This window comes from Monocercomonoides exilis (assembly GCF_001643675.1).
Source record: "Monocercomonoides exilis strain PA203 chromosome Unknown scaffold22-1379369, whole genome shotgun sequence".
NCBI lineage: Eukaryota > Preaxostyla > Oxymonadida > Polymastigidae > Monocercomonoides > Monocercomonoides exilis.
The window spans coordinates 714,046-727,096 of NW_027150567.1; the positions used below are offsets into that span (position 1 = coordinate 714,046).

General features: G+C 31.2%; 3 protein-coding genes across 3 annotated transcripts; all 3 read left to right on the forward strand.

Moving 5' to 3' along the window:
- Positions 1 to 4,657: 4,657 nt before the first annotated feature.
- MONOS_17571 (uncharacterized protein) lies at positions 4,658 to 5,312 on the forward strand (the record flags this gene model as incomplete). The annotated part of the gene is made up of 4 exons (XM_067870504.1): positions 4,658 to 4,660; positions 4,719 to 4,733; positions 4,870 to 5,143; positions 5,188 to 5,312. 4 exons carry the CDS (start codon positions 4,658 to 4,660, stop codon positions 5,310 to 5,312), a joined length of 417 nt encoding a protein of 138 aa, XP_067727512.1.
- Positions 5,313 to 5,689: 377 nt separating this feature from the next.
- Positions 5,690 to 6,162, forward strand: MONOS_17572 (uncharacterized protein; the record flags this gene model as incomplete). Its single annotated transcript, XM_067870505.1, has 2 exons — positions 5,690 to 5,851; positions 5,953 to 6,162. 2 exons carry the CDS (start codon positions 5,690 to 5,692, stop codon positions 6,160 to 6,162), a joined length of 372 nt encoding a protein of 123 aa, XP_067727513.1.
- A 3,251-nt stretch (positions 6,163 to 9,413) lies between these two features.
- MONOS_14383 (uncharacterized protein) lies at positions 9,414 to 11,007 on the forward strand. The gene has a single exon (XM_067867181.1). It carries the CDS (start codon positions 9,442 to 9,444, stop codon positions 10,714 to 10,716), a length of 1,275 nt encoding a protein of 424 aa, XP_067727514.1. The 5' UTR covers positions 9,414 to 9,441; the 3' UTR covers positions 10,717 to 11,007.
- Positions 11,008 to 13,051: the final 2,044 nt, after the last annotated feature.

Below are 13,051 nucleotides of genomic sequence, written 5' to 3' on the forward strand. Positions count from 1 at the left end.
CATCTTCCAAAAATTACAATTTGAAAAAATGTGCGAAAAATTAAATTTTCCTCAATAATATTTTTTTCTTCTTCATATTGAATATAATTGATTTATTAGCAAAACCAACTTTAAAATGTTCAATTTCACATGTAAAAAATGACCAATATTTGTTTGTTTCATATGGTTCAAAAAATGCAAACTTTTGATTTTATTGTTGATTTTTATTAATTTTTTTTAGCTTCATGTCATTTAAAAATTTTTCGATTAATGTTTCAGATAATGAGTTTTGACAGCACAAATACCCAGTTTTTAACATATTTATGATGAAATGCGTGCTTTGCACGCATTTCATATCCTATTAACATATACATGATTTTTGATCTATTATTTTCCATAAAAAAATATTTAGAAAAATTCAATTCTTTCAATTTTGTTCGAATTGATGCCAAATTGAAAGATACATTTCGCATAAATGTGATGATGATGCGAGTGCACGCCGGCCGCGAGGCAGGCGCATGCAAACTCGTTATCATTATATTTTTATTTGAGACTTTTTCGTTACCAGTGCAAATTGTGCAAAAAATACCAGACAAGATCGACTTCTAAATAACCGCTAGTTAAACAATTCTTCTTATTTTCTATAAAACATACATTATCAATACAAACTCATTTGGTATTCTAGACTATCAAATTAGCTTCATTTGTACTCAGACTAATTTGATGATTGAAATCTCGTTTATCGAGGATTTTGTTTTTCTTTGAGATTCAAATCATTTATTTTTTCTGAGTACAAATGAAGCTAATTTGATAGTCTAGAATACCAAATGAGTTTGTATTGATAATGTATGTTTTATAGAAAATAAGCAGAATTGTTTAACTTGCGGTTATTTAGAAGTCGATCTTGTCTGGTATTTTTTGCACAATCAGTAACAAACAACCGCAGACTGTCACTGACCTGACCCGATAGTTGGACAAAAAAAATTTCGATTTTGATTTTTTGTCAGTCTTCTTTTTATTAACGTTTTTTGATTCATTTATGAAACAAAAAAATTATTATATGATAAAGTTATTGAAAATGATTGTTTCAACAATAAATGTTCTGACGTAAGAATAATCATTCTATCAGTCAAGAAAATATATCTTTTCTGTCAAAAGTCATAAAGAAACACATGTTCAGTTAATGTTTCAATTGTTCTGAGTTCGTTTTGAAAAGTTTTATTAATTTAAATTTCCAAATCAATATTTGAAGAATCCTGATCTATTAAGTAATTTAAAAAAAAAAATTGTTTTGTCACATTTTATATTCAGAATAATTGCAAGTTCGACATACAGAATTTGATGGAATAATTTCGATAATTTGGGAAGATATTTTTTGCTTTATGAATTTTGTTCCATTCTGCACGTTTAATTAATTCATCAATTTTGAAAATTTTCCTATGTTTTTTTTGACATGAGATTGAAAGATTTCTCATGATAAGGATGTGGGAAAAGTTTGGAATAAATTGTTGTTTTTTTCATAAATGAAAGAATTCTGGACCATTAGATACAATGAAAATAAAAAGGTTTTATTCGAAATAAAATAACTTATTCAAATAAACAAAGTTTATTCGGAATAAATTATGTTTATTGAAATAAAAAAAACTTAATTGGAATAAACTCTGTCTTTTCGGAATAACTTTTTTTGAAAAAAATTTGTTGTGGTTTCAAAAAAATTCACTTGAATCATTTTCTTAAACAGCACAAAAAAATGAATTATAATTATCCATTTATATTTTTAAACCATATAATTGACCAGATATGTTTAAAATGAATTGCGATCAAAAAACATTGAATAGTTATTGCAAAATGAACTATGATAAAAATTTTTATTATATTCACAAATAATAAAAGCAATCAAAATGGACTTGCAATTAGCTACAAAATATAAATGATCATTTCACAATGTTTGTTAATTCTTTATTGTAATTTTTCCATATATGGGTGATTCTTTTTGAAAAGTCACAAATGTTTGATTTTCAAATTCTTCAAAATTTTCATATTTTGATAAATATTTTGTTAACAAATATCAAACTTCACTTAAATGGAATCAATTACTTGATAATGCTATTTCAAACATTATTGAGGAGATTTGTGAGCTGAAACATAAATTTGAGCAAAATATGAAAACTTAAAAGTATTAGAAAATTAAACATTTGTGACTTTTCAAAAAGAATCACCCATATATTTCACATTAATGATCAAACTGAAAAAAAAACATACAATTGCAAAACTAGAAGTCATTGAATGAACAGCATTAAGCTGAAACTACTCCAGATTCCTGATAACGCATGCTGTTCGCACCTTCACTTGAAACTCTATCAATTGCAGACAGGTGAGTTCCATTTGTTTTTGAATCATTCCATTCGCACGAAGAGAAAATATATTCCTGATTGTCTGCTATCTGCTGTTTCCCCAACTTTTGCAGATTCCTTGCACTTTTATTACTGCATTTCTTCGAGATCAATTGAACCCAATGAACAAATTGTAAGATAAAGAAAATGAAGGAAAGGAAGAAGTTGGCATGCTCAATAAAGAAGCTGAGCTTGGGTCAGATATGTCAAGGTACTTCTGTATGAGTGATGAAGAGTCTGTATCGAAAGACGATGGGGTAAGTGGCTTCGGCGGAACGTCAACAAGAACAGAAGTAACAAACAATTGGTGTGTTGTTAGGGAGAAAAAGAAGGAGTAGCAAATGTTGAGGATATTGCGATGTGTTGAGTGTGCATCTAGACAGATGAAAATGTGCTGTCGAATAAGCAGAATATTTGCTATGTTCACTTCTCAACCTCTGCCTTTTATTTCTGTTGCTTAATGTGCAAGTCTTGTATCGAAAGCGTCAATTTTCGATGTGCAAAACTCGTCTTTCTCCTTAGTCTTCGTCTTCGCCTTTGGCTCTTCCAGCTGCTTCTCTTTCTTCTGTTCTGCGCTCAATTTGCTTCTGAAATCCGCTTTCTTTGCCTCTTTAATATGAGCTTGTACTCCTCACTCTTCGCTTCTCGGGGTGATATGAAGCAAATGGATGACTGTGATGTGTCCGGCAGCTTCTTCCTCTAATTCCCATTTCCCCTCGATATCTATTCGCTCAATCAGCGCAGCTATCTCGCAGAAGCCGTTTAAACCTCCAAGCAGATCAGGATATACAGCTGTGGAAGATGAAATAAATCATGATGCACATTCATAGAAGCTGCAGAATGCATTGATGGCGAAGTGGAAGAAGAAGAAGAGGGAGAGGGAGAGGGAGAGGAACAGGACGATCTGTTCGAAGACAAAAAAATTTGCGGTGTCTGAACAGAGCAAATATTCCATTTCTGGCAACTGAAAAAGAAGTGCGTGCCTTGTCTTGTGCAGCCAATGAGCTGCACATGCAATCAGAACAAGGATATGAAAAAAGCAGGTTTGTTGTGCTTGCCTGCTTCTTGCTTCCAGCTGCTCACAAAGCAACTCCACAAATACTCTTGGCATGAGATTTTAGTTGCGTTTTATCAAATACTCAAATGACACGTAACCAAGTTCCCACTTGCCATACTCATCCCGCGCGAATCACTCTTGTAATTACCATCCACAACAATTTTCCGATCTTTCATTCCAGACGCTCAGCCATCCCTTCTTTTTTGTATGCTGATATTTCCAACTGCTTGATTGCAAATAAGCATAACGCAATCTCCTTTCATTTGTATTCGTTGTGTAAGATTCATAGAACGGGTTGCATGACGAAAAAAGTTTGTGATCATCTCGAAAATACACGTCGTGGTCATAAGGAGTTGAATTACTGCAACCGCAATCGTGGGAAAAGATGAAATAACAATTATGATAGTAACTTGGAGCTTCTGATTGATACTGCCTGAAATTCAATCCTCCACCTCTTGTAGATGTATTGCACTAAATGAATTGGACATTTCTTATTTTGATTTGTGTTGTAGGAATGAAGGAGCAATAAAACTCTCTCCATTGCAATTTGAGAAAGAATGCGAAGTATTAAAGTACTTAAACATACGTACTCTCCCCTTTGCAACATTCTGCTCCAAATTGGATTTTCTCATTTGAAATTCTACGAAAGGAAATGCTCATTCAAAATCTGTATTATATGTTTGATTTCAACTCAATTCCGTTAATCGATTCAATAAAGAATTTCATCAATAGCCTGCCATTCCTTGCATAATTAACGCTTTTTGTTTCATTGAGTTAAACCCTTCAAATATTGAACATCATTATGATCCATTCACATTTATGCAAATTTCATCTTTTTTATTTGAAGTGTTTCTAGTAATTCTATTTGATCTCCAATCCTATGGTAGAAATTTCCAGTTTTTCTTTTAATTGTTTGAGACCATAACTGTTTGAAAAAAATTTTCTGAATAGCATTTCGATGAATAAATATTAAGCATCTGCGTCACATGCCTTTTGACGTGAACATTTTTGGAGTGACGTGACGTGACAGAAAAAAACTTTTTGACACTCATTTTTTTTTTTTTTTTGAATTCCACATATGTGAAAAAAATGAAAATAATATTTACAATAAATATATATTTAAATTTTATTTTATATGATTAGCACATGATAATAATTATTTTTTTTACTTTTTCAAATTCATTTTCAAATTGAAATTGCGTAATGGGTTGTGTCGTGATCATTTTTAATGGTATAAATACCGCGGCATTCACGTCACTGTCTGTCACTGACGTGATTTAAATCAATAGTCCATTTTTTCAAATGTTTGTGTTTTTATCTTGTTTGTATGTCTTTATTAAAATTTTTATCTTGTTAAAATTCTTTTGTTTATTGTTTATGAATTATTTTTATTTTTTCGATTTTTCTTATATTTTTTCTTACTCATTTCTATCGTTAAAGAATGTGCTTCATATGGATATGAAGCAGACAAAAGATACGCTTATTAGAACTCAAACAATGGTAGAAGTTGAGAGGTTAAGCGAAAGATATGAATGGCTGGGAGAGGTGGATTGCGTGTGTGAGAATAAGCGTGGAGTGGTGGATATTTATCAGCAGGCAGGGAACGTCGAAAAGTGCAGAGCAGCAGTAGGGTTGGTGGAGATGGAGTTGCAGTTTCTGGTGTTTTCGATGAAATATGAAAATTGGAATAGGAGATTTGGGAAGAAAGGGGGATGTGTGGGTGGTTGAGGAGTTTATGGAGAGAGGGACGGTGTAAAGCTAGAGAAACAGGAAGAGATCAGAGGGTGGAGGGTGAATGTTTTGGAAACAAGCTCAGCATTGAGCTGAACTCAAGCTTAACGAGCAAGAGTGGGCAATGCAGGATTGTGTCGCAGCAGGCGTAGTCGGAGTGTGTTTCCGTTTCGCGCTACAAAACTTCAGTGGGACAACAACCTGGTGGCAGAAGCGGATCGAGTTTGAAATGAGGAAGCTGGAGCAATGCCGGCTGCTTTCCTCATGATTGTGTTCAGAGCCTCCAGAAACGAGTGAGTGAGGAAATACCAATTTAAATTCTCAGGGCAGAACGCAGAGCAGCTTGTGTATTGGAGGACAGAATGAGTGGCGATTAAGGAGAGCAGAACAAAAGATGAGGTCTCGGAGCGGGTGGTGTATTCGAGCGAGGAGCTGTTTGTTAAGAAGTGATTAAGTGAGGAACGAGAGATGAGGGCAGGAGGGGAGAAATAAGAGGAAGAAGCATGAAGAGTGGGAAATCGAGCGAAACATGAGAATGAGGGAGCCAGAGCATGCACAGAGGATGGAAGAGGAGAGGAGGCAAGAAGAAAACAAAATGAAGGAGGATGAAGGGGAGCGTGTTGAGGAAGAGCCATCAGCGCGGGAGAAGGAGGAGGATAGAAGAGGATCGGACAGTTGCAGAGGCAGTTCAGTATCGGGAAGAAGGGGTCATAGTTGTGCTAATGTGGAAGAGTGATTGGAGGAGTGGGCAGCAAAGTTGGAACTGCTGGAGTTGAGCATGAAAAATAATAGAGAGAAGAGGAGGAGAGAAAGAGGATGGAGGAAGAAAAAGAAGAAGCGATGGGGGAGGAGTGGGGAGCGGATGCAGAAGTGAGAGCGCAGCGAGAACGAGAAGAGCTGGAAGAGTTGAAAGAGATGAGAAGGAGAGAAGAAGAAGCCGAGACAGAAGCCAAATATGAAACTGAAAAAAGCAGAGGAGCAAAGAATGGCAGAGGAGGATGAGGAGAAGGAAATGAAGAGACTTGAAAAAGAAAAGGGAAAAGAAGAAAAGGAAAAGAGGGACGAGTAAACAAGGGCAATTTTTAAGTTGCGGAGAAGGTGGAAAGAAGGAAAAAAAAGAGAAGAAGAAGTGGATGGAGATGGGGATAAGGAGCCAAAAGAGGCGTAGCACTGGAGAAAAAGAATTCGAGAGGGTGTGGTGAATAAAAAAGGATACCAAATATCTACATAAGAATTGATTGCGTTTGGTCTTGCCAATATTATTATCATGGATTGAATAATTATAGAAATAACCATGGCCGTGGTTGCTGATATTTTTTTCTGCAGAAATTTTTTGAAATAATTTCTGACCACTTTTTCAAGCAATTTCAGTTTGCTATTGAAAATAGATATTTGTTGGATCAAAGTTTTTCTCTCGCTCTTCAGTTTTTGCTTTTGTTGTTTTAGCACTTGGCGTGGAAGACAATTTGATGTGCTTTCGCATGCAGAGCATATTTTTTTGCCTTTTGCAAAAAGAGAAAAAAAGTAGAAAATGAAATGATCTTTAATTTAATGTGTATTTATTATTTGCTTTTAACATATACACAAAAGAAAGAATTATTTTTCATATTCATAAGTAGTTATTCCTTGATTAAATTCTATTCAAAAATTACGAGAAAAATGATTTTTCTTGAAAAAACAAACTATTCAAAAAAAAAAAAATTAATTTTCTTAAGAAAATGTTAAAAACATAACTAAAGATCATAAAAGATGTCTATTGAAGATAAAATTTTTTTGCACATAAAAATGCAATCAAGTTTTATTCTTTTCAAAAATGAATGTGAATAAAATTGCAAAAAAGAAAACAATTCTTCAAAAACATTAACAAACAAATTGCTCAATTTGTTTGTTTATTTGTTGTGAAACTTATTTCTTTTGTGAAAGAGAAAAAGAGAACTGAGATGAAATAACATTAAATTAAGGTTTGTTATTGATAAATGGGGAAAAATTCTTTCATTAATGAAATAAACAACGATTTGTTCCAAACTTTTTCTCATATCGAATAATTGTTATTCTGTATTTCCCATATCAAAAAAATACATCAAAATTCTAAAATTGAGTTTAATATTTGTTTGAGAAGGATAGAACAAAATTCAGAAAGCAAAAAATTTCGTCCCAAATGTATTTGTATTTTTTTCAATAAAATATTTTGTTGGGAAGAGTTTTGTTCAAAACTTTATTTTGTTTTCAAATAGTTAAAGCATAACAAAACAAAACAAAACAAAACAAACACAAAAAAAAAAAAAAAAAAAAAAAAAAAGTGCCTGACACTGACTGACGTGGACTGACATTTATGAAGGTGACGCAGATGTTTATTAAATATTGATTATTAATCTTTATGTGTTATGATTTTTCGGCAAATTCGAACTGATTAAAAGGATCAAAAAAATTTTTGTTGAGGGATTAATTGGAATAAACTTGGTCTTTCTGGAATAAACTTTGGTTATTCGGATTATTATTTTTATTTCAATAAAATTTTCTTATTCCAATACCATCTATTTGGAAAAGAGTTAGCATAATTTATATTTTTGTTGATCAATCAATTTTTTATAAGTGTGTAATTTGTTTTACAAACATTTAAGATATAAAACATATATGTCTACATTAATAAAATATGAAATAATAAATATTGTTGCTGCGATTATGTTGTGCGACAATTTATTTACCTCATAATTAATATTTTCGAAATCTTCTTTTTCATTATGAAAAAGTGAGTTTATTTGAAAAAACTCAAGATGAGACCTTCAAGAAGCATGACGATGATTCAAAGCCCGATCTTGTACTTGAGGGTCTTTGCGAGACTCTTTTGAAAGTTTGATTTTTACTGTTTGTTAATATTTAGTAGTTTGCGAATTTAAAAAGCAACTTAACGATTTAAAGCCTATTCCTCCAAATGATCCACGTGAATCTTTTGAATTTTCAGAATCTGTTTCAAGTGGTAGTTAAATTGTCTTCATTTCTATTCATGCATTTCTAACAAAAATAAAATACGTCAAAACAATATTTTTGAATAAATAGATGTTATTTATAACTTTTTTGCGTTTTGTATCCGAGTATAAGTTTTTATTTTTTATTTTATAACTTATTACACTTTTTTTAAATCGTTTTCTTCATTAATTAAAAACAACGATAAATTCGAGAAATATAAATACGAAAGTGCAGCACAAATATATTATACATTTGTTATTATTATTATTATTAATTTGGGAATTATTAATCACATTATTTGTGATTAAAAGATATTATTTTTCCACAAACTGTTTTGATAAATATCAATAAAATTTTGCACAAATGTAATAATTGCATATTGTTATGAACACAGATGTTATCAAATATCCTTTTTCATCAGTATTTCAAAAAGGACAGAATATAATTCATCACCTTCTGCTTCTTCGATGGCAACACTGCAACAAATGGAAGAGGAAATGATGTGTTCTTCAGTAAAAATGCCATTACTCAATCTCCGTTTGAGAATTGTGGATCAACAACTCCAACAAAAAGAGTGTGGAATAATGGAACTGCAGATAGCGGTGTGTACAATGGCTGGCTTCCAATCATCAACCAGAACAAAATAGTTGCGAATGGTGGAAGTGATGTCGATGCATGTGGCAAAACACAGCAAAGCTCCTGTGCCACGGTGGAGTATGCCATCGGATGCGTTGCTCCCTTCGGTTATGCTTCCCTCTCTCTTCTCGTTTCCACTTTCACTCTCACAAAAGCTTTCAAATCCCGTGCTCAAAATACAACAATCACAGAAAATGGAACAATTGACACAACTATTTCCTCCAGTTGCTTTAATCAGCAAAGGTCATTTTGATTATTTTCTGATTCCTTTTCCTTGATATCTTCTCTCTCAACTTTTGAATCTCATTTTCCTCCCTTCCCAATCCTTTCACTCAATTTTTTTCTGTTAATAAAAGACATTTCATCTTCAACAGAAATCCAGGAATGGAAGATGCAGAATTCAAAATAAAAACATAGGAAAATGAATGGAAATGACAATGTTTTTGTTGAATATTTCAAATAATTCTCAAAAATTAACACAAATTGGAACAATACAAAAAATGAAAACACATCAAATGAATTAGTTTCCGTTTATTTGTTCTCGCTTTATGAAGGAACAAAATATATCATTTGAATAATACATAACATTTCTTTCCAAAAAATATGAATTGTTGATTTGAAAATTATTCCTATGGTTACGATTATCGATCATTTTTTTTGAATACATTTTTGTTCTGAATGCTTGATTCTGACACAACTTATTTGATAGTAAATCAAAACGTTTCAAAAGGGAATCTTCTTCTCGATGATAACGAACAGCAACAGAATACTCAGGCAGTCAAAAAAAAATCTTATTCTTCTCGAAACATTTTTCTTGATTCATTAAAAAGTATTTCATCATTTCTTGTTGTAATGACGCACACCGTATTTTTTGATAAAACAACTTTGAAGGAGTATTCTGAAGAAGAGGCATATAAGTGGTTTGTGAACGCATTTTACACATCATTTGTTAGATGTGCAAACGCTTTATTTATGATGGTGACAGGAATTCTTATTCTTCATCCAAAACATTTGCATGATTCTCCTTTTGTCTCAATGAAAATGTTTGCTAAGAGATCACTAAATTATTTGGTGTGGGGCTTTTTGTACTATCTGAAATATATGATGGATTTAAACTGGAAAGGCAATGTCAAAAAATCGTTTTACAAATCAGTGCTGTATATAATTGATGGTGGTGCTTCATTCTGGTACTTATACACATTACTGTTTATTCATCTTGCAACTCCATTCTTTCAGGCTGGTCTGAGAACAATTACTCGACTATCATACGAGTATTGCTTGATTTCATATTTTGTTATGTATCAAGGATTAAATGGTTTGCGGTTGCTGATTGATGGTTGGGGAAAAGGAACAAATTTTTCAAGCATGACATTTTATCTTTTAGCAGGTCCATTTGTTTATGGATTTGCCGAAAAGGTTTCTCATCCTGAGCAAATATCTGGTTATCAGTTCGTTGAAGATAAAGAAGGAATTTTAAAATGGTTTACGAACATTAATTGGAAAAAGCCTTGGGCAAGAGTTACAACATTTTTTGTGTTCATCGGAACTGTTTCGTTTATGTATTTGCTTTGGTCATATCGCGAATTATCGGGACTTCCAAATGGACCATTTTTACTGCTTGATCATTGTCCATTTAACACAGTCGCCACTTTGTCCTTTTTCTTGTTCATGTATGGAAGCCTGTCTGATTGGCAACCAACTTCAAAACCAGGGAAGCTTCTGTATTGGTTTTTTTCTTCGACAGGATCTTGCACAATGGGTATTTATATGCTGAACGTACATGTGTTGTATCGGGTAATCCATGTTTACTTCCCAAAATGGCTTGGAAGAGGGTTGGATAGCTTCAATCCTTTTTGGTTTGCACTTCTGATTGGGGCAGGTGTTTATTTGGTGTGCTGGGTGATCACGTTGTTTGCAAAGAAGATTCCTGGCGTCAGGTTTTTCTTTCAGTAGCCAATTGTTTCAGTTCAAAAAGGGCAAGGTGAAATTTTTCAACTCATGTTTTGTTGGTTGGTATTGATTATTTTCGATTTGTTTATCTTAAGAATTTTCCTTTTATTCTTCAATCTTTTTTTCGATAATTGTGAATTGCATTATTCCTTTTAGTGTGTGTTGTTCTATTGATTTTTTTGATGAAAATGAAAATTTCTTATCATTTCCACAAAAGAATTTCATTCTTTTTCATCAATCATTGTGAAATTTTACAAATTATATTTTACAGACTTAATAATACTTTATTAGACCTATTTCCGTTTGTTTTTGTCATTTGGTATTTGTTTCAGCTGAAGTCAAAAAGTTGAACAAAAAAACAAAAAGTGCAGATCTTTTACAAAAATATTAAGTCATTTTGAATAGATACTCTTCTGGATTACGATCACTGTTTTTGATAGTTTTTTCTTTTCAAATTCTTTATAAGTTTTTCATTAAATTATATCTTTCCAAGAATATTTGAATCATTGTTTTTTCGATTTAGCTGAAAAATGCGAAATATTCATAAAGAAATTTTCGTAAAATTCAATGCTAATCATTAATAATTATTCAAACAATAAAAACACTGAATCCTTGGATAAATCTCATTCTTTTGATTTTTCTTAACTCAATTGAAGTTTCATAATGGAATGATTACAACAGATTAAAAAAACATAAATCAAGATAATAAAGTCAAAAAAAATTCATTGAAGAATGTTAGTGTGCATTATCGTGCAAAATTATGCTTTTCCATAAGAATTTTGTTTTTATTCAACGAAAACGATCAAACAAAAACTGTTTATCATAAAAAATCAAATCAAAAACAATAAATCAATTGTATGAACGTTTTTCAAAAGAAAGCGAATGAAAATAATGAAAGAATATGAGTGGACTTAACATTTATAATTGCAAATTAGTTTAAAATTTTCGCTGGGCATTGTTAAAAGCTATTAAACCCATAACCAATTTGAAAAAACCCGAATCGATTAACATTGACAGATTGAAAACAGACAAAGAAAAAATAGAAAATGGAAGAATAAACAGTACATTTAAAAATATATAAAAACATACAATTTGTTCACTGGAAACAAAGCAAACTTAGAAATTTAATGATCAAAGTTAGTATATTACTTTTTATATATTGATCAAATAAAAGATTGACTTATTTTCAAAATGATTGAGTCATTTGCTATTAGTTGAATAAAATTATTTATGATTTCTTTTTTTCGTAATGATTTAATAATTCTCAAATTCGTCAATTGTGCATTTTATGATTCATCATTTTTTTTTGTTTTTGAATAAATGGGAATGTGAAGTTAGTTTTTGTTACTCACATTTTTTTTAAAAAAGAATGAGATTCTTTTTTTAACTAGTGACGGATGAGGTAAAATATGATTTGTCAAATCAGACAGCCTTTGTATTTAACAAAAAATTTTTTGAAATTTTCAAAAAAATAAAAAGGTATTTTTTTTAGTAAATTTTATTTTTTCAAAAAAAATCATCATTTATGCAGTGTTAATAATAAAAATTTTATTGCTTGAAATTTTATTTGAAAAACATTTATGAATAGTCTTGACATTTGTAGCAATCTTTTCTCATCAGTTTTAGCTTTTTGAATTGCAAATATGTATTTATTAGTGTCATGAGATAAATTTCCTGAATATTTAATAATTATTCTTGCAGCATATGTTTGATTAACAAAGATGTTTGTATTTGTTGATTATCTTGCTTTCAGGTTGTATTTCCGCGTTTTTCAGATATTCAGAATAATTTATGAACAAAATGAGCGAAACAAACAATTTTAAAAGAGCGAAAGAAGAAGAAAATCTTTTTGACTTTGTTGATAATAATGAAGAAGGAGAAAACGAATTTGATGGCTACGATGTTGAAGAATTCAGATTAGAGCTTACAGAAAAGTTTGCAAGTTTGCGGCTTTTTCCTCTTGATTAATTTTTCTATGATTCGAATATTTTTTATGCTTTTTAAAGAATTTCTTTCTGAACTGGGAAATTGCACAAATGATGAACAGAAACAGAAAATTGAAGAAATGAATGGACTAGTGGGTAGTGTCATATTTTTATTAGTACCCCGTTTTTTATAAGATCCTAAATTTTTTTATCTCATATTGCTTCACATAGAAGCTTTCATTCAATAAAAAAAATTGTAAAACAAATAATATATTATTAAAATGTTGTATACTAATTTTTTTTGAAAATTATTTCTTTGAAAAAAAGATCTGAATTTTTTTAGTTTTATTTTTTAGAAAAGAAAAACGATATTCAATTCCTTCTCTTTTATTTGAGATCACGATCAATGGGTC